The 16,792-nt window shown below is 34.4% G+C and overlaps 1 protein-coding gene across 1 annotated transcript; it reads right to left on the bottom strand.

The window, feature by feature from the left end:
• Nucleotides 1-1,464: 1,464 nt before the first annotated feature.
• On the bottom strand, nt 1,465-8,192 carry LOC21391495 (dentin sialophosphoprotein). Its single transcript, XM_024171004.1, has 12 exons — nt 7,716-8,192; nt 7,037-7,263; nt 6,870-6,937; nt 6,235-6,306; nt 5,651-6,003; nt 5,396-5,464; nt 5,219-5,307; nt 2,400-4,592; nt 2,225-2,302; nt 1,991-2,102; nt 1,777-1,827; nt 1,465-1,656 (listed from the first exon to the last, which is right to left on the bottom strand). Exons 1-12 carry the CDS (start codon nt 8,085-8,087, stop codon nt 1,606-1,608), a joined length of 3,735 nt encoding a protein of 1,244 aa, XP_024026772.1. The 5' UTR covers nt 8,088-8,192; the 3' UTR covers nt 1,465-1,605.
• Between the last annotated feature and the right edge of the window lie 8,600 nt (nt 8,193-16,792).

Here is a 16,792-nt window from a genome sequence, read left to right as displayed (position 1 = left end):
GAAATTTTGAAAATTCATTAAAATGTTTGTGAGTCTGGAACTAAAATATTAAAAAACTTATTAATAATTCAGAGTAATTAAATATATATATATATATATATATAATACAGATAATTTAAAGGGCAATAGTGCTAATGATCTTTTTCTTTTCTTGAAGTGAATGATATTGAGCGGGCACTTCTTTTGGGAGAAAAATGTAGCGCCGTTATGTGTGTAAGGGTGTGCAAACCAATAAACCACTTATTGTGAGCGAAAAACAAATCAAACTAATTACAAATTAGTTTAGAGATTTTCAAATCAAACCAGATCAATTAAATGTTATAATCCAATCCAAATCAAATTGATTGTAATTGGTTTGGTTTTATTTTTTTAATTGATTTGTATTATATTTTGTATGATAGACATTTTTTATAATAGAAACTTTTATAGTTGTGATCATTTTAATATTAGCATAAACGTATTTTTTATATATATACATTACAGATCTATAAAATATATATATATATATGAATCGAATTGGTTTGGTTTAGTTTAGTTTTTTAAAGGTTAAAACCACAAACCAAATTAATTTAGTTGGTTTCTTAAAAATTTAAACCAAACCAAACTAATTATTAATTAATTTAGTTTGGTTTTCTTTTAGTTTGGTTTGGTTTAGTTGGTTTGAATAGTTTGTTGCACACTCCATGTGTGTGTATTTAATGGAAGTAACGCAGTTGGACTTAGAGTTCCGTTCGGATTACTGAGTTATAAAAATGAACTGAGATCTTTTCATGAATAAATTGGGGCGATATTGCTAAACAGATAACCATCTTCCTTTTTTTTTTTTTTTAGTAGGTTGGCAGTTGGCTACGAGAATAGCATTCAAACAAACCAACAATAAGACGTAAAAACGATAAACATCAGGTTGATCTTATAAAATAAAATTAAATATAATATTAGTGACTCTATAGAGAGCACAATTATAAAAGGTCTGTTTATTTCGTAAATTCGAGTTTTTAATTTAAATTGAAATGTGATTTTATATGAAATTTTTTTACTGTAATAAAAATAATAAATATAACTATTTTTAAAATTTTTTTACTGTAACAAAATTCGAATCGGTAAAATGAACAGAATGAGTTGAATAAAACCCCCCACGGGGCTAATCAACATTTTTTTGGTATCACTGCACAATAATTATAATAACATAAAATAAAGAAAAAAAAATCTGTAATTGTACTTGTTAGCAGACAAAATTATCAGCATGACTCACATTCCAAAAGATAAATAATTACTACAAACAATCCTGTTTCCCCAGTCCCCTCCTCACCCGCTCTTGACTGCCCAAAATAGATAGACAAGTGTGGAAAAAACACCATTCGGCAAAAAATAAAAATGTTAGAGTAGAACCCAAAAAAAAAAAAAAAAAAAAAAACAAAAGAAAACAAAAAAAAAAGGATCAAGCTAACAAAAACAAAACGCCTGACCTGAATGTACAATATAAATATACAAAGGAAGAAATTTGAATATACATATTTATGGGTATACCATCTCTGGGGCTGAACGATGTGCAAATCCATGCTTACCAAGGTTGGAACCAACCTTACATGAGATTAGATTATCTCTTCAATCTCTTGAATAAGAAAGTGCGAAATCTTTAATCCTTTGCTTAAGGTGCTGCAATGAGATTGGGATGAAGGATATACATGATCAATTGCATGAAAATTAATAACCAATCTAACAGAAAAACGTGCAAGTGTTGACAAGTCAAAAAGTGAGGGTCGATAGAATAATCACCTTCAATTCTTCATGAAGCACCACAAATATTTTCTTCAGCCTCTTGTGTCTCTGCATGTTCATTTAAAGAGAATGTAATTTTCAGTTTGGCCTGCTGATAATCACAACAGTATTTTACAGTTTTCATGCTAAATAGCATCCTTAACAGAACCATTTGGCAATTCATTCGTAAAATAGGACACAAATACAATAGGGAATCTAGAGTAAGGCATACCGTTCCACATTGACGATAGGATTCCTTCAGCTGCTCCAAGACGTTATTATATCTCTCCATATCTCTGCCTTTAGCATGCTCAAGGTCCTTTCCCAGTTTCTGAAACTCCTTCCTACATTTTCATACGTGTTCTTTTGCTTTAATATACATCAAATCCAAGGAATAAAAACGTCAAGGAAACCAAGTAATTCAATAAGTTCAAAGCATGTTTCGTTAATGTTTTATTTCTCTTGCCTGTAACTCTCTAGGATCTTGTTGAGGGAGCAGTATGAATCATACTTATCGTGATACTCCTGCACGTATTCTTTGTACCTAAAAGAGAAGGGTAAAACAATAGGTTATTTATATGCTACAAAACCAGGAGTAAATATAACAGAAAACCTTTCCCAACTTTAACTTATGTACTTACTGAGAAAGATCCTTTATTGGGCCCTTGATATCTGGCTCATCCTTTTCATACTTAGAATAGGAGCAACTATTTTCGTCAGAGGAGGAATCCCTTCTCTTTCGCTCACTGTTGTTGCCTTCTGCCAAAAGTGACTCAGTGCGGCCATCAGGTAACTCCGCCACTGTACTAGTCGTGAATCTTTTTCTTTCTTTCGTCTTCATGGAGTGGGAAACTGGTTCTCGTCTGGTATCATGTAGCTGAGGGGCGGGTGCTTTCTTGTTGCTTTCTCCATAGCCTTCAGGAGCACTCCCCAGTCTGACTCCACCTTCATTTTGACGAGCACCATTTGTCTCTGCCAAATTGCTGGACTGAAACCCAAACTCAACATTATCTAGTCTCGAATGTGATTGAGATTGCATAACCTTATGTTGAGACCATGTTAAATCTTCAACACAGTCTTCTTGTTTCCTCTTTTTATTTGAGCCTTCCAAATTGCTGGGACCCTTGGTGTTTGGGTCAGGTGAAGACGACTTTCCCAAATCTAAAGTTGCCTTTTCAGCAGGCTTCCCTTTAATCATATCCAAATTCCAGTTATCTGAACTGTCCGGTTTGTTCTCCGATTGTTTAAATGAACTTTTTCTTTCAAATTGCTTTTTAACAGGTGCTTCCTCTGGAAGGGGCTCACGAAGTTCACCCAACTCCAAGTCTGAATACTCTCTTTGGAGTCTATTGCCTCTCCCATTAAGAGCAGGGGATTTATCTACACCAGCTCTACTGTGATCCTTTGGTGAAGTACTGAGGAAGGAGCCGGAAACCTGTCCAGCATTCTTGAACTTTCCAACTACTTCACCATGTTTCTTGTAGTGTGAATCAAAGGGAACTGACTGTTTGCCCCTCACACCACCTTCCCTGGGATTTTTTGGAACCCTTTTCTCATTAGCATAACCACCCTCATATTTGGCATCTGTAAGAAATTTAGCCTTTTGCGAAGGTAAACCTTCATGCACATGAGAGCTCTTTTCAGAATATTTACGGCCATGTCCCAAGCTTTCAGCATAACTATGCATTCTCTCTGATGTATCAGGAATCTTCGAAGGAGCACTTTGTTCAAATAACCTTGTACCTGAGTGTTGAACATCTGCACTAGATTTTCCAGAAAACAATTGGTTATTTCCTTTCTGTATGGTGAGCTCACCGTCACCATCCCTATCAACTCCATTTATAGCTTGAATGATGGGGTCCCTATTGGGATCTTCAATGAGTCTGTTAGAAGGCAATCTATGAGAACTTTCCTGGAACTGGACATCCCTGCCTCCAGAAACAGGAGCCTGGCTTGAGGCATCTGTTTTGGACCTTTTTGCATACTCAGATTTATCATCTGAACGTTTTACCTCCATGCCCCTTTTGTATTTTCCTTTAGATATCTTCTCAGAGCTATTAGAGTGTTCATACCTGGAGCCAACTCTAACAGCATCGTCCCCTTCATCAAACAAACTTCCTATAAAATTTTGGCGCTCTTGGAGCTTATCTCGATCAGGTGAAAAAGTACTGGTCTTTTCCATAGGTTTCTCAAAATCTTTGTGAGCAGAAGTACCAATTTCAGTTTCCCGTTTATTACCATCAGGAACATCATTCTCAATCTCAACAAGATCCAATTCATGATCATCCTGCTTCTCCTCATTGCCACCCTGCACAGGCTTGCCATCAGGACTTCCCCATTGAACAGGTGATCTTGAGAATGCTGGTTTAGATTGCAACTTATGCTTGGGTTCCTTGTCATCATCACTTGTCATAATATCCACATCCACATCTGAACCCTCCTTGCTGTTGGAAGATGCATCACTGTCACTATCACTACTACTCCCACTCACCGGGCTTCTACTTCTACTTCTGCTTCTACTAGGGCTTCCACTACCACTATCACTATCGCTGCTGTCACTTTCACTATCACTGTCACTTCCGCTATCGCTAGAACTCCCAGCATGCCCTTCACTATTGTCAGAGACCTTTTTTTCACCAAACAGATCAGGTGAATGTTGTTGGATATCAATTTTTTCCAATGCACTGGGCTCTTCTCCATGGTTAGAGTTCAACTGTCCCTGTTCCTCAAATTCATTAGAAGGGGCTCTCTCTTTAAGATCCAGTTCCGGAGCGTTTATCTGATCACGATTGTCTTCTGCAGCGGCTGTCTGATGAAGATTCTCTTCTGGAGAACTGGAATATATATAACACGTCAAAAGTAAATTCAGGATCAGGAATCCACCATTCATAGGATTATAGAGAACCATATTTGACCAATTTATGCACAATATCAAACAAAAATGCAGTCAAAGATATTAATTTTTACATCCACTAACAAATGGTAATTTGAGTTCATCTTTTCTTATCCCAGCTAGATGGTTACTTCAAAGAGAAAAGAAATGCTTAAGTCTCCAAACAGTACATTTAGTTGAATTTCTATAAAACTTGCAAGCTTGAAGAATCCTATAAGCAAAGAAAACAGTAACATAATAAAATAAAAGTCATACACCCAAATTTGAAATCAAAGAGTATATAACTACTAAGAACTGTTGGAGATTTTGTCAATTATGTGTAAATATTTATTCTTTCTGTTTATTGTATGATTTAGTCAAAATAGGAAAGTATAAATTAGGAAGATATTGTAGGATTGTCTAGCGTAATTTAGGGATTCTTTCCTTAACTTTCTCTCTTAATTGCCGTGACCAATGGCTTACTAAGTGTATATATTCTGACAAGGTTAATGAGAATTATGTAGCAAGAATTATTATTCTCTCTGTTTCTCTTGTTTCAAGAACCAACACCAAAAGAAGCCTATATACCTTTCGCTTTCAGATGAGCGTTTCGTGAAGCTTTCTGTGTCCAGTCCAGGTTTCAAGAGATATTTTCCTGGCGCTTGGAAAGTTGCAATCTGATGTCAAGATTTAATGGGAATGCATAAGAGTCAGACCACTTGATCTTCTATTGAAATAACCATATCAGAACGTTTGTTCACTTACTTTCTTCATTATGGCCTCAATTTGCTTTCCAGAGTTGGGAATTGAATCTCCAACGGCTTTTTCCAAAGTCTACAAATAATATAAAGAAAGAAAGAGTTAAACTACATGAGTTGACAAAACCAAATGCTTGAAAACAGACAAAGTAACTTGAGCTAAATACTCTTTCAAGTGATTGAAACAATTTCAGATTGGACAGTGTACTTTTAGCATATAATACAGATATAGTGAACACCAGATTATTATTTGCCAGCCCACCTTCATGCTCATCCCCTTCGGATTTTCCCTAAGCAGATTAATCAAGATACTCTGCAAATCCGTTGGTTTAGCTCCAATATTGCTCTTACGTCCTGTTGCTTCACGTACTAGAGTAGTAGCCTTGGCTGGGATTTCTTTGTCGGAGCTAGCAGCAGCTTTGTCTTTACCGATCACTTGATTTATGACATCGTCTACACTTCCATGACTCTTGGAAATATTTACATTTCTTAATGGAGATGTTGAAGGTCTGGATTGCTCAGGTGGAGATGGAACTGGAGATGATGCGTGTCTGCTCTTGACAGTAGTTGTTGATGATATTCCAGATTTATATGCAGATTTAGGGTGACCTCCTACTGCCCATAGTGCAACTCATCATGGTCATAATTCAAATAACGAGACTACTATAAAGCAATGAAAATAACAAGTACAAAAAATAAAAATAAAAAATAAATCCAAACAATAAAACTAGACTTTTGGTGGCACGAGACACTATGTCATTGGAATTTGGATGTACCAATGTAAAAAATGTAGGGCATGTTGAAAATATACTAGAGGAACTGGAAATCTCTAAAACCATCACTGACCTTGAGGTGGTTCGATTTTCCTTTTCTTAGGTGGTGGCTCTTTCTTCTGTTTGAAATGCTTCCATGGATTAGCTAGAAAGAAGAAAGATATCAAATAATCACCCAGATCAAAATGTTTGATTCTTAACAATCATGCATAAATAATTGAATAATGTACTTCAAAAGATAAGCACATTTCTGCCGAAGAAGCAAGACATCTTTTAGTACAAATGAAGAGGACGAGAAGGCTCAAAAACTACTATCTGGAAAACTACAACATAAACAATTATCAAAATTCTAGGGGTCGTGCTCAATCCACCCAAAGATACACAAGCAAAAGAGGCTCACAGTGAAGCCATATATTCTACCATTTCCCAAAGAGAACTTAATATTCATCCTCATGACCTACAATGACCAAAAAAAAAAAAACAGAGAGAGAGAGAGCATGGCAACAATAGCTAATTAGGACAGTGCAGATATTGTCATCTAGATTGTCTCCTAGCTAGAAAGCCTTTTAAAACATTTTCATATAAAAATTTTAAGGGCAAATAATCATTAAAAGACATGAGGGACCTAAGCGACCGGCCAAGTCCGCAACAGTCAAATACAGTGAAAAAGAGAAAAACAAAAGTACCATATCAAAACTAGAAACTTACTCTCAACAGCAGCTAACTGCTTTATTTGACTCTTCATAGATGGATTCCCGGGCTCTAACACAATGGCTCTGTGTTCATGACGTACAACAATGTCACATTACATTAACAAAAGGATGATGACAGCTAAACGAGATAGAAAGTACCAATTCATGACAACCAAAACTTACTGGCGCAATTCTTTCTTGCGCTCGGCTTCCTCTGAAAGCTTTTTAACACGGCTTGTGGTAGACTCATCCAAGATACGCTGCATATTTAGCTTGCGCCATGCACTACCGGATTCGACAAGCAAACCATTACCATCTTCACCGCTTTGACCTTCTTCGTATATATCTGATAGATCACCATTCTCTTGCGACCATCTGAATCTGAACTCCTTGCCACCAACATCAATAACCTGATGCAATACAGAACATTCGGAATCACAAGTTTCAAACATAAACTATATCCTGTTAAAATTGCTAAAAGAAAGTTCAATAACAACTGAAAAGGCACAAGATGCAACAATAACTCAAAAAAACCAGCTTAACTAACAGAGAATATGAGAAACAAAGTATGAATTGAATGATTTCCTCCCAAGGAAAGATCATATAGCCAAAACAAATTATATAAGTTTGCGATAAGTTCTTCCAAGTAAGCAATTGAAAAGCAAGAAAAAACAAACCAAAGCAATTGCAAACAAACTCATGAAGAATTGAACAATGCACAATCAAAATTCAATCAGAATTGAATTTTTATGTAAAAGAAACACAATTTGCAAATAGTCGTACATCCTCAATTACCCAAAGAATGAATAACAATCAATCAGTACCAAAAAGAAATCCAATTAAACAGGAAGAAAGAACTTACATTTCCATTGGAATTATTGGAATCGAATTTGATACGGGTGGTCCGACCCTGGGCTTCGAGGCGTCTGATTTCGTCGACCAAATCCGGCGCCAGCCTGATGATCATTGCAAAGGCTAGCGGATTATTGCCTGACACCAAGCTGAACGTCTCTTCCGTGCCCGGCGCCGCCGCCGGAGCCTTCAGTCCCGACACGCGGCTTCGAGGATTGGCGGATGAGCCGGAGCCGCCAAGGGGGAGGCGGCTGGCGCCGCCGGGGGCAGAGGGACGGTGGGGTGGCATCATAGGAAAGGACGAGCTAAGGCGCTTGGCTCCGGCTCCACGGCCGGCGCCGCCGCCGCCGCCACGGCCGAGCTTGGAGGAGCCTCCGTACATCGGTGAGGTTATAGGGCGGAGGCGGGGGAACCAGAGAAGAGAGAAGTGGCGTTGAAGGGGCGCTTTTGAGTCCCGACAGAACCCACCAATTATACAACTGGTTTCTTTTTTCTTTCTTTTTTTTTTTTTTTTTTTTTTTTTTTTTTTTTTTTTTTTTTTTTTTTATGTCGTTTAGTATGAATTTGTTTATATTTTGTTAATTTCTTCGAATTTCTTTTGTTTTTCTTCTCGACAAGTAACGATATAGTTCTTTTCAAAAAAATTCAAAAAAAGCAATTATATTTTTTTCCCTCTCAACGAAAAACACTCCAGAGCGTTTGATCGAATTGAAAATGTTTTGCTGAAAGCCTAATTCAATATGATTGTTTCACGACAAATATGAAAAAAAAAAAAAAAAAAAAAAAAAAAAAAAAAAAAAAAATGTTTGTTTCATGAGAAAGATAGTTTTTTTCCCCTTCAAATTAGAATATGATGGTCGTTAGATTGTTGGGAAACTAAACCTGAGATTAATCCGCATCTAATACTAAAAACAAAATCATAAGTATTTAAAACTTTAAATAAACTTACATTGGGATAAGCTGATTCATAAATTACAAAAGAAAATTTAGATAATTGTAAACCTAATGCGTAAAAAGAATTGCTCGTTTGAGTGTAACGAAAATAATTTTTTTTAAAAAAGGACTTGGATCATTTGTTTTTTCACTTTTCTTTAGAATTTGAAAAAAGGTAATTTGTTTTTCTTAAACTTTAAAATGTTAATAAATATATATGTTTTGTCCCTTAAATAATAATAACAAAAAACCCTAAATCACACTAAATTTAAAGTAATAAATTTCAATAATCTCCCTAACTTTAGATCATTTTTTCTTACTTATCCCTCAATTGTAAAACATTGACATATTTGCTCTAAATTAAAATGAATTACTTCTATGGTACATTATTAAAACCTAATTTAAACTAAAACGAATTACTTCTATGGTACATTATTAAAACCTAATTTAAACTAAAACGTCTGGCTCTGTTTCATTTCACATCTCAAATCACAACTCAAACTTTTTACTACAATATTTTTTTTCATAAAAATTTAAATTTAACTTTTTTGTTATAATTTGTTTTCTCATATAAATTCATTTTTCAACTCTAAGTTATCAACTTAAACATGCGAAACGAAAGGGTTTTGTTGTGGGTGTGACCGCTCACCTAATTTTTCAAGTGGTCTACTCAATTTACTAGCAAACTTCCTTGACACAAAAGAATGGGTAGCACCAAAATCTACTAATGTCATTGCAGAGGTTTTGTCAAAAGAGAGCTGACTCGTCACCACATCTGAAGGGCCTGCTTCTACTTCACCTCGAGTGAGGGAAAAGACTCGAGCATTGGTCTACTTCCATGGCTCCTCGTTTCTAGGCTGGCTGTTGTTAGTAGGGCATTCTCTTGCAAAGTGCCCTGGCTTTCCTCAAGTATAGCAGACATTCATTCCGGCTTTGCATTCCCAGAGATGATTTTTGCCACACTTGTTGCACGATAGTGCTTGATGTTTTGGCTCCTTCCTTTCTTGTTGTTATTGTTGTTAGAATTCCAGTTGCCTGGTCTTTTCCGTTCGTTTCTTCGTTGGTTGAAGTTTCCAGGATTCCTCTTGTTATCTTGTTGGCTCGTCGGATGGAAGGAATCGGACTTCCTTTGTCTGTTGGCTTCAAAATCTCTCTCATTTTGCTTTGTTGTCTTAGCCCTTTCGATCTTCAAGGCTTTCTCAACAACCTTTGAAAATGAAGCGCCGTCCAAGTCTGCCACTACTAAGTCCTTGTAGATGTTGGGGTTGATGACGTTTAGAAAGTGTTGAGTTTTTAACTCGTCTATGGCCACCATATGAGGCGCATATCAAGATAGCTCCTCAAATTTTCGGAGACATTCCTCCATAGTCATCTTTCTTTACTTCAGGTATAAGAATTTCAGAGCCTTCTCGTCTTTTAGAGCCCTGGTGAAATATTTTTCTTCTAACAGTTGTCGAAACTGCTCCCAAGTCTTCGTCCTTTCATCATGCATCGTCTTCATGGATAACCACCATTCACTTGGATCATCTCTTAGAAGACAGAGTGCACAAGAGACTTTATCTACATCGGAACTCTTGCGCAGTTAATAAATGTCCTCTCTATAGTCGTCAGCCAGGTTTCCGCCTTATTCGGGTTAGTACATCCCACAAACTCTGGTGGATTGAACTTCATGAATCTTTCAGTGGAGCGGAATGGTACGCCGCTCCTTTCTTCATGTGCAGCAGGCAGTGGTTCATGCGGTTGTTGTTGCGGTTGCACCGGCTATTGCTCCGGTCTACTTTGTTGATCCATAAGCGCTTGCAGAAGTGCACCTTGTTGTTCTATCACTTTGACGAATTCATCAATTGTCCTAGGGTTCTGTGTGGATGCCGCATCAATAGATGTCTGTCCTTCCAATATGGTATTCTTTCTAAAATCCTAGATTATAAGAGACATAAATAATATATAAATGGATAGATAAATATTCTATCTATATCGTTATAGGAAATAGTCTATCTACTCCTGTCATCTCATTATCATAGGTTCAATCCTAAAACTTACTGATGAGCTATACCTTCAACTTCATGTTTTGTTACATATGGGGTTATCTACAAATCCCACCTTGCTCTTATACCTTCACCAATATAATACAATAGTTGATAACACGTACTACACAAAAATCCGAATAAATTTAAACTTTTATTACATAACATTCTTCATAAAATTCCACATCATAAAGTCTTAAATACACACTCGTAATTATTTAAAATATAATGGTGCCCTCTTTTAAACTTTTCTCCCAGTAGGTCGGTTCCATATGTACTAACACGTCAGCTTGGCACCTCGTTCATTCTCCAGTTTAATTCAATGTACTTTTTCCCTTACCTACAACACAAGTATAAATAAACTGATGAGCTAACGCTCAATAGGTAAAGTCATTATCTCACATGAAAGTTAAAACTCATTTATGCTCATACTTTGCTTCATTCTTTTTGTTCATCTTAGGACTCTGGAGAATACTGTCCGAGTAAACTTTAACTTCTTTAATTGCTAGCTATTGGCTTCATAACTTCCGTTGAGCTCTGCGCTCCTATGAAGGCACCTGAAATAATTTTTGAATGATTACTTAGGCAGCATCTCTTATTATTTTTCAACTTTAAAGTGAATACAATGCTTCAACATAGCATATATAAAGATATTGCCTGAGAAGTTATAACTAGAATATAGCAAGTATAAACGTACTGAAAATAATTTTCAATATATTTTAACTTGTGTTGTAGGTGAGAGTTTCACTTACCTCGTCTCAGCTTCCTGTAGGAAAATATACTCCTAACTAATATAATAACAATCACAATACTATATCAGTAACCAAAATATAATACTAACATAATAACTAAACATATGGTACTACTATTCCATTTTTACTTCACTTTCAAGTCCATAAATTTGCCTAGTCATGTTGTCCACTAGGTCCAATCATTTGGTCCTTCGGTCATTTATCTAGAGTGTGTAAAGTTCACATATACGATATTCATGGGTATAGTGCGGTATGGTTCATGCATACGGTGTAATGACCGAGAAAATCTCAGAATTAAATAATATAATTTATGCGTTTAAGTCAAGGATTTTTCTGGAGAATATCATGTTATATTTTATGACTAAAGAATTTATGGAATTAATATTAGTATTCCTAAATTATGTACCAAATTTTATGTTAAGTTCATATTTTATGATCAAGTATATCCGGTCGATAAATTCTCACTGCAATTTAAGGCGGAAGAATTTTCAGTACATATACAATTTGAGAATCTTAATTTTAAGAATCTTCAAGCACAGTACGGTATTACAGCGTACCGAGAAATGCTTTGACATTCAAAAGAAATCCTTAATTGCCGAACAGATAAGTTGAAGTCATGAGGATAATGTCTTTTAGTAGAAGGATACAATATGAGCTCGGGAGTCGACACTGTCCGTGATAATGTCATTTTCGGGACATAATGCAGAAAAGTTAAGTTTAGAATTTATTTAGTCTAGAAATAAATTCAAGACTCGAAATAGTCCGAAATATTACGCAAGTAAGAATTTAATTTGATATTGAATTATTCAGGGATTAATATTGAACTATAAATAAACAGTAGAAAAGGAACCGTCGGGAACTAAAATTTCCTTTCGGCTAAGTTAATCTGCTACAATCAGTGTAAGTTTTGACTTCTTAATGGAGTCTTAGGGAGATAAGATCAAAGACAAGATGAGATGTGATTAGATGATGGTAAGTGAAGAGTAATCATGATATTCTTTTTTTTCTCTCTTTTCTCTCCTAGTGGCATGCCATGCTTAAGGGGGTTTTAAGTAAATTTTGCTTAATGAAGTTGGACTAGAAGATTAAATAAAAAGATAAAACCAAATCACCACTTTATTGGAAGGCACTTTTTACTTCTCTTCAAAAAGACACCAACCGGCCATATCATAGTTTCTCTCAAGTCTCTTTCTTCCATTCTCTTTATGCCAAACCAATTCCTCCATAACTCCAAGTTTTCAAAATTTTCTCTATTCTCCCTCACCAAAACCGAGCCTCTCTCTAGCTTGCATACTCTCAAAAGTTTCCACCTTTCTCACCACAAATTTTAGTTTAAGTTGAAGGAGAAGATGAGGATTTCAAGGAGTTTTCAAAAGAGTTCTTCAAGGCTAATTTCTTTAACTCTCCTCCATTATTTTTCTAGCCAACCTTGAGCTTAAATTTATGGATGTAATTTGTGGTTCCTTGAGATTGTGGTTTGTAATAAGGGTGTGTGAGTTTTATGTTGATTTTATGTGTTTTGGGGTTAGTTTGATTAGTATTATGTGGTATGTTTATGCTTAGTTTAAGTTTGCTTATTTTAGTTAGAGGTGAAATTTTCCGGTTTCTTTGAACGCGAAAATGAGGATCCTAGAATAAGATTTTTCTGTTACTCTCAGTTTGAACTCATGGTTCTCGATGTTTTAAACATTTCTCTGTGACTGTGAATAAACCCAGTTTTAACTATAAATACAAATTTTAAGCCATTTTCAATAATGCCTTATAGCTGTCCAAAACAGCTTCAAAAAAAAAAAAAAAAAAACCTTTTTGAAAAAATCCCTTATGGCTTCCAAAAAAACTTAAAAAAAAAAAAAAAAAACCGGCCAGCCACTGTGGCAGCCAAACGAGCCCTTTAGAGGCCGAATCTTAGCTTTCTCTAAAAACGATAATTTTAGATCCCGACAAGAAGAAGAATTCCCGTACATAACATATTTTCAAAATCTGACTCTAAGATATAGTAAAATGCAGGTTTTTAAAACTATATAGTTTTAATTAAACAAAACTGAAACAGTTTTGGTTTTTAGCAAAAAGTTCATCAAAGAACCCTTATGATTTCAATAAAATACTTTGATTTTAGACATTGTTTTAACAAAAAATATTCATGAAGAAAGTTTTCGAGAAATTGATTTCTTTTACAAATTAACTATAAAATGACTTGTGAAACAATTTCAAAGTCGGCATTCGAAAGAAAATTAATTTACGACTGATAATGAAATTTTAGCACTTGTAACTAAATAAGTAAGCAATTGGTTTTCTGAAAGATGAATAATGGGTTCTTTTAAAACTTTAATAGTTTTCGAGCAAAACATCCCAACAGAAACTTACGAGCCGATTGTATTAGGCCCTTAGAATTACGAAGATTAGATATGGGTCCAATGCCCGTATTAGTTCAAGACTCCCGCTCAAATCTAAATTTCAACGGTCTAAGAGTTAGAACGCCGTTATTAAGTCTCTAGGCCAAATTGGGCCTTAATATCAGAATAAGAATAGATTGTTTGGTGAATAGTGAATTCGAGCTCTGTAAATCATGTAAGTAGGAATCTTACCTACAGTATGAATAGATTTTAAAGAAAAAGTTACGCATGTTATATATGCATGTTTATGCGTTATACGATGTCATGCCATATTGCATACACCTTAACAAGTCAAGTGGAAGTTATAAGAACACTCAGTTGAGTGTCGTACCAACCTTGAAGACTAGAGCTAAAACCTCCACTAAGAAGAAATATTTTAGAAAGAGAAAGAGAGAAAGAATTTCGTTTCTGAAATTTTCGGACAATGAATAATGAATTCTGAATGCCTATTTATAGAAAAACTCTGGGGTACTATGCAGTTATTACGTGTAATAAAATATTATTTGTGAATAGTAATATTTGATTAAAAAATTATATTTCTATAATAATTGATACATAATCTTCTTATCCTTGCCTATTCTCCCTTCTGATCTCTCTTTTTCTTTTTTTTCTTTTTTTATTTTTATTTGAATTGGGCACTATTTATTGGCATTCTACTATTTGAGCCTGATAATGAAACTTCAATTTCTACCCCTTATATTCATCATTTTTTTACTTTTGATTTCTTCATCATAATTCTTGATTTACACTTGAGGGTAGTAAATTTTCTATCAAATTTTATCAAGTCCTCTCGGCCCATAATTATTTATTTCTAAAATATCTTTTTATTAAAACTAGTACCTTGGGCTATTAAAATTAAATTCTGACTTTATTATTATTTCTTATGGTCTTCTCTATAATTCTTCATAGTTTCGAACATCGATTGATATCTCTAATTATATTTTTCTCAAAATATTAACCAAGAATAAAATCGTCCAATCACTATTCCAACGGTCAGAAACGGCTAGTTTTTACCTTATAAATAATTGAGTTTTTTAACATTCATGTTTATCCATAAATTTCACTTTTTAAAAAATTTCCTCAACAATCTCCTTCTTCTTGATGATAGCTTCTTAATAGCTATAAACTTTATTATGTTAGCTATCATCATCGTCTTACTTATAGTTGTAATTATGTGTCATTACGACGCTAGAGCTATTGGAACATCAAGATTAGTTTTTATATTGTATTTTATTGTAATTTTTTTATTATAAAATTGTTTTATTTATTAAAATATAAAGCAGGATGTTACACTTACTCTAAAAAAAAATCTTTCAAATTTGTTACTTTAGGTTTTTGTCCATTTAAATGGTGAAACCGATAGCTTTTTGACGATCCGAGGGCAAAGTCAGTTGGGTTTATAAAATTTGATATTCCAAATTAGTATCATGTCATATTTTCCATCCATTTAAGTCATATAAGGTCTTTTCGAGAAGAAACAAATGACACTTTTAATCTAAGCGCAAACTGTTAAATATGGGGAGAATTTAAAATTTTCATCAGAACAAAAATGAACTATAAACCTTTTCTTTATATGGTCAAATAACCCGTATTGTTGTCAACAAAAATGATAAACGATGTGTGGTTTTTTTGTAGTGCGCTGCCTAGTCTGACAAGATTAGGGTTGTGCAACCAAACTAAACCATTCATTTTGAGTGAAGTGCAAACCAAACTAATTATATATTGATGGTTAGATTTTCCAGCCGAACCAAAATATTTATACAATCAAACCCAAACTAGACCAAACCGATAACAGTTGGTTTGGTTTGATTTTTTTAATTGGTCTGAACTAATGCTAATCAACCTGTTATTTAATCAAAGTTAGAACCGTAATTATAATAAACATTCATTTATTACTCAATTATAAATATCCATAACCCGAGAAATAAATACTTCAATTCTTATTGAAATAAAAACATCTAATGTAATGTGAGAAATTAATCATCCACAACAAAAGTATTCAAATATTTCGAATAAAAAATACCTACAAACTAGTCTATAATAAAATAGTGGATCATAATAACATGTAACGAACTGGCCAATACACATAATTTTTCAAAAGATATGTATTTAAAGCAGGTTAGGTTTGGTTTGGTTTATTTAGGAGTAAAACTACAAATCAAACCAACTTCCGATTACTGTTTGATTTGTTTTTATTTTACTTTCTTCTGACTTGATTTGGTCTGTTCGATTGGTTTGAATGGTTTGATGCACGCTCATTATATTCGTATGTAAATTCTTGTCAATTCAGATAGCGACAAGTCAATTCATTTTTCTGCTAATTGTGTATTTGTTGTCTTTTCGTTAGAAGATAAAAAATGAAACAAGCACGTTGTTCGTCGTAGGGAAGTTTGTTGCCCTATAAGTCATACATAAGACATGTAATATTCAACATTTTTTTTGTCGTTAACTTACAAAATGACCTAAATCTGAATTCTGAAATTTTGTTGTGGCCATCCAGAAACGACAAGTCGTTGAATTTCCAATTATATTGTCTCTTTGTGTTGGGCTACATCTCGTGTTTTTTTCTCTTCATCTTTTTTTTTTTAATTTACATTTGATGTCATTCAGAAAAATTAGGTTGTATGTAGTTCTCTGATTTCATTTGTTGCTAAAACGACACGCGATATATAGAAGTTTTATATACGTCATGTTGTTTATCTGGATTTTCTTAAAGTTTTGCTCCTTTAACCTGAGAATCAAAATATATCGTCGCTTTTGATTGAAATGCACACGCGAGTCTTCTTAATGCACACGTTAGTTGTCCAATTAATTTTAATTTCGACCCTCAAACTATGTTCTTTGCCTATTACACTCTTTAAATTTCAAAACATTGTACAGTATATCCTAACCTATACTTCTTATCCCACCTTTGACACTTCAAAAATTACTAACCATGTGACACTCAAATCCTTGTTTATGGATTTCATTAAAAACAAATTCAGA

The sequence above is a fragment of the Morus notabilis genome, unplaced genomic scaffold, assembly GCF_000414095.1.
Source record: "Morus notabilis unplaced genomic scaffold, ASM41409v2 Scaffold361, whole genome shotgun sequence".
NCBI lineage: Eukaryota > Viridiplantae > Streptophyta > Magnoliopsida > Rosales > Moraceae > Morus > Morus notabilis.
This window is presented reverse-complemented; position numbering and strand designations above follow the sequence as displayed.